We start from the raw sequence: 6,834 nt of genomic DNA on the forward strand, positions 1-6,834 counted from the left end.
TAGGAGAACGAGGGACTATATGCTAATGTACTGTGCTAAGGATCTGATCCTTACAGGGTACACTGACTTAGATTTTCAGACTGATGTAGATTATAGGAAATCGACATCAGGATCTGTCTTCACTCTGAACGGAGGAGCAATAATATGGAGAAGCATAAAGCAAGGTTGCATTGCGGATTCCACCATGGAGGCTGAGTATGTTGCTGCTTGTGAAGCAGCGAAAGAATCTGTATGGCTTAGGAAGTTCTTAACTGATTTGGAAGTCGTTCCAAATATGCATCTTCCCGTCACTCTTTATTGTGACAACAGTGGAGCAGTTGCAAATTCAAAAGAACCAAGAAGCCATAAGCGAGGAAAACATATTGAGCGCAAATATCATCTCATAAAGGAGATTGTGCAACGAGGAGATGTGATCGTCACACAGATAGCTTTAGAGCACAACATTGCTGATCCATTTACAAAGCCCCTCACGGCTAAAGTGTTTGAAGGGTACCTAGTGAGTCTAGGACTCGAGTTATGTAATCTAGGGCAAGTGCGAGAAAAGGCATGAGTATGTGATGCCCTAGTTTATTGTATTTCTCTCTACTCAACGTTATAAAACCCCACTAGAGTTTTAGTCCAAGTGGGAGTTTGTTGGGTTTTATGTCCTAAAACTCATAGTTTGTAAACAAAAACATATTCTATTTTCAATAAAGTTATTATTGTTGTTTATTCAGTAAAGATTGTTATTGAATAAAGTGAACTTTATGATCATTAATCTAAATCCAATAAACGAAGAACACTCTGGCTATAGTATGATTACTTGATCTATATGTAGAGACATAAGAGTGGATCAAGTTCAAGTATATAGTCAAAATGATCTATAGTATAAGGATAAGGCTGAGTATCTTATTCTGGGGACACTATGGATGCGGCCCACTTTAGTATATAATATAAACAATGTGATCACTAAATTGTACATGTGGACACATGTGAGTGGGGGCGTCCTATGCAATGAATATTGCATAAGATCGGACCATGAAGAAAACCACTCTCACTTTATAATGTCGTTTACTGTTGAGACTGATTTTCTTTTCATTCGATAACCTAGGTAACTCAGTTTTAATCCTGAGCTAACCATGAACTCCTGTTTATTCGGAATTATCCTTAGATTTGCATGGGTGAGAGTGGCTCTAGTTCGCCGACTCAATAGGCCTCCCATTGCATGGGTGAGAGTGAATCTTTTATTTACGATGAGGAATTATTGGAGGAGTTTAAACGTTTCATGAAGAAAGAGTTTGATATGACTTACCTAGGTCAGATGAGATTTTTTCTTGTAATAGAGGTAATACAAAGATTAGATGATATTTTATATGTAAAAGAAAGTATGCTGCTGAAGTTTTAAATCGATTTGGCATAGAGAATTACATTTTTATTTGTAATCCCATTGTTCCCAGACAAAAAATTTGGCAAAGATGAAAATGGTGCAAAAGTAGATGTAACTTTGTATAAACAAATAGTGGGAAGTCTGATGTATCTCACAGCTACTCGTCTTGATCTCATGTTTGTTGTAAGTTTGATTAGTCGTTTTATGACATGTCCAACACAACAACATTTTGCAGCAGCTAAAAGGGTTTTATGGTATTTGAAAGGTACGGTAGATTATGGTGTATTTTATAGAAAAGGAGGAGTTAGTGGTTTAATTGGATTTACTGACAGTGGCTATGTCGGAGACATGGAAGATAGCAAGAGTACTTCAAGCTATGTGTTTATGATGAGTGGAGAAGCAATAGCTTGGTTTTCTCGTAAGCAGCCTATAGTCACCTTTTCAACCACAAAAGCTGAGTTTGTTGCTGCTAGTGTCGGTGCATGTCAAGCTGTTTGGATGAGGAGGATACTCAAAGAGATTGATCACTCTTAAATAGAAGGAACGTAGCTAATGTGTGATAATACTTTAACTATTAAGCTATCTAAAAATTCAGTTTTACATGGACGTTCTAAACACATAAGAGTAAGATTTCACTTCATTAGAGATACGAAAGAACAGTCAATTTATTATTTTGTGGTATTCACTTTGCTGATTTGTTGTCAAATCTCTAAAATGGATAGTTAGAAGAATTTATGTTAATTTCTATAGTCAAGTTTAGAATACAATAATATTATCAGTGGTTGGTTTGGGCCTAGTTAGGTCAAAATTTAACCATCTCTTCATTTAAAAATTGTTTAAGAAATTATAATGAATTAATTTATTAAAACTTATAACTTTAATTGGTATGAATGCGCAGACTAACATTTTTATTTATAAAATTAAATCTAAATTGATTTTAACGTTTGGAGTATAAATTGATACAAAATTTTGGGTTAGTGTGTTAGCAAGAATCGATGAAACCAAGAAATGCATGGCTGACCACATTGAATAATACTCATAAATACAGACCACAACTATGAACTACCTTCCATCTCTATTAATTTCCTCCCAATTCTTCCTCATCCAAACCAGTTTCACACATGGAGATATCATTACGCTTTCACTCAGCAATCACCGCAGCGGTGATTCTTATGACCGCCATCTGCCTGACTTCCCCTTGCCCGGCCGATGCCAAGCAGTGCGGGGACTGCATCAGGGACAGGATGGCGCTGCACTGCCCAGCCTGCGCACCGCCTCTGCGCTGCATGGCGCAGTGCCTGTGGGGCGGCGGTTCAAGGTGGAGGTGCGTTAAGCAGTGCGACGGCGGAGGTGCATGGGCGAGGCTGTCCACTTGTAAGCGTTGCATGTGGAGTTGCAAGTGCAGTTGTACCTCTTCTTCTTCTTCTTAGAGCGTATAATTATTATATGTAATATTATTATATGTCTGAAGCTTTAATAATCTTAATCTAAATCAAATTGGTTACATAATTAAATAAAAAAAAAAAAAAAAAGAAAAAAAAAAAAAAAAAAGGAGGGCTTAGCTGATCCAATAAGTAAAGGCAAGGCCAGCCAGCAAAAGGGAGAGAGTGACATAAGAAATGGCAAAGGGCGTTGAAGACGTGGAAGGGGATGGTGGAACTGCTGCTGACTCACCATCCCCCTCCGACATGTCGTTCCTGGATCCAACTCCTGTCGTCTCCCCCTTCTGTTGTTGGGCCTCCACATGCACCTGCAGTTTGAGGCCCTTCTTGCACCTCTCTGCTCTGCTACTCGCGAAGTAGCGGATTCCCTCTCCGTTTAAGGCGACGATATCTATGCCGTCCCTATACTCCCTGATGAACCTGCTTACATCGCACGCTTTGTATTCCTCCTTCCTTGCCAGCTCCACCACGTTACCGTGTGCCACAGAGTACGCGAACCCTACCCCCAACATTACTTTTTTATTTTTTTATTTATTTTTTTTATTTTTACTCTTAATAAACCCGGTTCCGATGGAAACAAAATTTCTCACACAAAAAACGCATTAAAAAACAAAAACAAAAAAAAAAAAAAAAAAAAAAAATAGAAAAACAAATGGATCTTACAGATCTTATCTCCGACTCTGAATATTCTACCGGCCGACCAAGACGCAATGTTCGAATCCACGTCCCATCCCCTGTCGCCGCCGACCACATGGTGCGTCTCCGCTCCGGCAAAGGGCGCCGCGGTGGTCACAATAAACGCCGCCGTCAAAAGCGCTGCCAGGTTATTGGTCGGAGTGGGCATGGCGCTGTGTTGATCTGGTGTGAGTTAAAATAAAATGAATGGAAAGAAGAGAATGAATTTACAGAAGCGATAGGGTTTGGTTTGATTTAGTTTTTTTTCAACCCTCTATTAACCAACTAAACTATTATGTTTTTATTTTCAAATTTTATTATTATTGTTTATTTTTAGTTACTACAAATTTATTTATTTTTATTATTGTTTATTCTTATGGCCACCACTTGTTTGAACTTACACGCTCGTTATAACGTGTGGGTATGGGTCAACACGCGGGTCTCGACTCGCCCAACTGCACTCTCGAGGTGGATCACATCATACAGGTCTACTACATTTAAATCATGGGGATGTTTGGGCTGCGTTTCAAACTTGGACCGCATAACAACTTGACCAACACCCAACCTGCGTTTGGATCCAACCCAAAATTTGACTTGCGAACCTATAGGGAGACGACCGCCTCTGTGCTGCAGTACCCAATGCTGATCAGTGGGCCTTGTTTGATCCGCATCAACCTACAAGCGCTAGGGTTGTGGCATGCCGTAGAGCCGGAGGAAGGAGAAACGATCGAGTACCTGGAAGGATCAATTGGCGTTTGCCGCCATATTACGGTCTCGAATCAAGAGAGGATCGACTGGCAAATCTGTCGATGACTTTTTCAATGCAGATCACGGGGCTCACCATCGGAGCAAGAATTGATGGAGCAAGTTCAAGGAAAAAGTCCATGTGGCCCATTCAATTGAAGATTCGCTCCTCAAATCGATGAAAGAGGCGAGCAGCAAGAGCACCGGCAATGGGTCCTCGACACGGGGGCGACAAACCATATGACCGAGACCAAGTCTACGTTCTTCGAGCTTGACTCGGGCGACAAACCATATGACCGACACGGGGGTGACAAACCATATGACCGAGACAAACCATATGACCGAGACCAAGTCTACGTCGTTGAGATCGAAGGGTGCGACACCATCTGTTCGTCGACAAGGGGAGGCGAGCACCACAAGCTGACCGACATCTACTTCATCCCGAGGCTCAAGGCTAACTGATATGGAAATCAACCCAAGGGAAAGTATGGAACGGATTACCTTGATGATCAAGATCAAGAGTAAAGAAAACTCGTTTCTAAACTCGTGATTCGAATCACTCCACAAGAGGTTTGATCAATACCACTTGAGTGACTCTACATGCAAGTTCTAAACACAAGAATTTGCAAAGAAAGTTTAGCTCTGAACAAAGCTAAAATAGAAATTCTATTATTAATTCCAAAATCTGATGTCTAATCAAAGAAAAGAAGGTTTTATATAGCCTTTACAAACCTTAACCTATGTGATACATAACTCCAAAATTAAATGGGCTAGTAAATGAGAAATACCCATAACCTCCCTATTAAAATGGCTAGTTAATGGTGGAATATAGTAATCTATGTGGGTTACAATATAACCTTTAACTCCTATATTTAAAACTAGCTTAAATATGACAACAAATAGTTAAACTATAATTAAATAATGCAAATAATAAAATGTGCTTATTAGTTATCCTTGGACTATTTGATAAATTCAGCGGAGTTCATTAAATGCAACTTAAAGTGCATTTAATTCATCTCTGTCTTGAAGCTCAACTTTGCATAACATAAGGGAGGTCTCCAACGTCTTCTAGAATTTCCTTTGATGAGCTCACCATAGCTTGAATATAACTGTATAAGGTGTGTTGTAGCTTCTTGGCTCTCGTCCTTGTAATTGGACCTTAAGGTATGAAAATTTCTTGGTCGTGGTTCATATCACTAACCTTGTGAGCCTGGGTCAACTCGATGAGGCCGGCTGCCACATTTTCATTGAGCGCAAGCTACTCAAGATCCACAATGATCGACGACGGCTGCTCACACAAGTTCGGTGCACGACAAACCGCCTTTACATCTTGGAGTTGGAGATAGAGCAACCAGTCAAACTCTCGACCAGGACCGAAACTTTTTTGCCTTACAAAAATTACATCTTGGAGGTGACATGTAAGGTAAGGTAAGGGCACCTAAACTTTTCTGCCTTACAAAAATTACACAAGGAGTAGATGGTGCACAGTTTGCCAGCAATCAAAGGGGTGAACAAGCTGTGCGACGAGTGTCTCATCGGCAAGCAGAGGTGCACCCCCTTTCCATCTCAGGCATCCCTACTGCGTCGGTGAGCCGTTAGAACTTGTGCACTGCGATATCTGCGGGCCCATCAAGCCGGTGACCCGAGGCGCCAAGACCCTCTTCCTTCTTCTAGTTAATGACAAAAGCCGCTTCATGTTGCTGATCCTGCTGCAAGCGAAAAGTGAGGTGACAGAGGCGATTAAACGCATTCAAGTGCGAGTAGAGGCCGAATGCAGGAAGAAGATGTGAGTGTTGCGCACGGACTAAGGCAGAGAATTCACCTCGGCGAGCTTCGGTAAGTACTCCGACAAGCTTGGCATATAACAGCCTCTAACGGTGCCCTACTCCCCCAGCAGAATGGGATGGTGAAGCACCAAAATCAGACCATTGTCGGGACAACAAGGTCATTGCTGATGACGGTCGGGATACCTGAGAGGTTCTGGAGAGAGGCGATAATGACGACCGTCTACCTCCTCAATCGGTCGCCAATGCGAAGCCTTAATGGGAATATCCCACACGAGGCCTGGTACAACAAGAAGCCAGCAGTACGTCATCTCCAAGTGTTCGGCTGCGTCGCAAACATGAAGGACGCGCGTCCCCACCTCGCCAAGCTCGATCCTAGAGGGCTGAAGTTCGTCTTCATCGACTATGAACCTAAAAACAAGGCGTACAGGTTCTATGATCCTGCGGAGGGGCGAGCTCACGTGTCGCGCGACCTCATCTTTTACGAGACCACCTTCTGGCAGTGGAACGACATGACTGAGACAGACCAAAACCCAAATCAATTCACGGTCGAGTACCTCATCACCGAGCCAGGAGAAGGGCAGCATCGAGAACTGTCACCGTCACCAGTAGCTGCACCGGGCACGCCTACGCCAACCTCAACCACAACTTCGGCTGCACCCATTGATCCACTGGAGTTCGCAACACCTCGTACTACAGATTCGACGCTGGATGCCGATCACAATGATGGTCTGGTGGCTAGGTATCGGAGGATGGAAGACCTACTGGGAGGAGGTGAACCACCTGCGCGTGAGCTCAAAAATCGGAGTTCAAACAATAAGAT

At 42.3% G+C, this 6,834-nt stretch overlaps 1 protein-coding gene across 1 annotated transcript; it reads right to left on the bottom strand.

Annotated features, from left to right (window-relative positions):
- Nucleotides 1–2,890: 2,890 nt before the first annotated feature.
- Nucleotides 2,891–3,750, bottom strand: LOC147791230 (cucumber peeling cupredoxin-like). Its single transcript, XM_087126792.1, has 2 exons — nt 3,472–3,750; nt 2,891–3,307 (listed from the first exon to the last, which is right to left on the bottom strand). The coding sequence occupies exons 1-2, from the start codon at nt 3,650–3,652 to the stop codon at nt 2,925–2,927; spliced, it is 564 nt and encodes a 187-aa protein (XP_086982918.1). The 5' UTR covers nt 3,653–3,750; the 3' UTR covers nt 2,891–2,924.
- Between the last annotated feature and the right edge of the window lie 3,084 nt (nt 3,751–6,834).

The sequence above is a fragment of the Cucurbita pepo genome, chromosome 9, assembly GCF_057944985.1.
Source record: "Cucurbita pepo subsp. pepo isolate OVF chromosome 9, ASM5794498v1, whole genome shotgun sequence".
Taxonomy (NCBI): Eukaryota; Viridiplantae; Streptophyta; class Magnoliopsida; order Cucurbitales; family Cucurbitaceae; genus Cucurbita; species Cucurbita pepo.

Excerpts from the sequence above, each read along its gene's own strand:
- LOC147791230 (XM_087126792.1), bottom strand. The coding sequence starts at position 3,652 with ATGCCCACTCCGACCAATAACCTGGCAGCGCTTTTGACGGCGGCGTTT. Across the intron at positions 3,308-3,471 it reads CAGAGTCGGAGATAAGATCT|GGTTCGCGTACTCTGTGGCA; the intron begins GTAAGATCCATT and ends TGTTGGGGGTAG.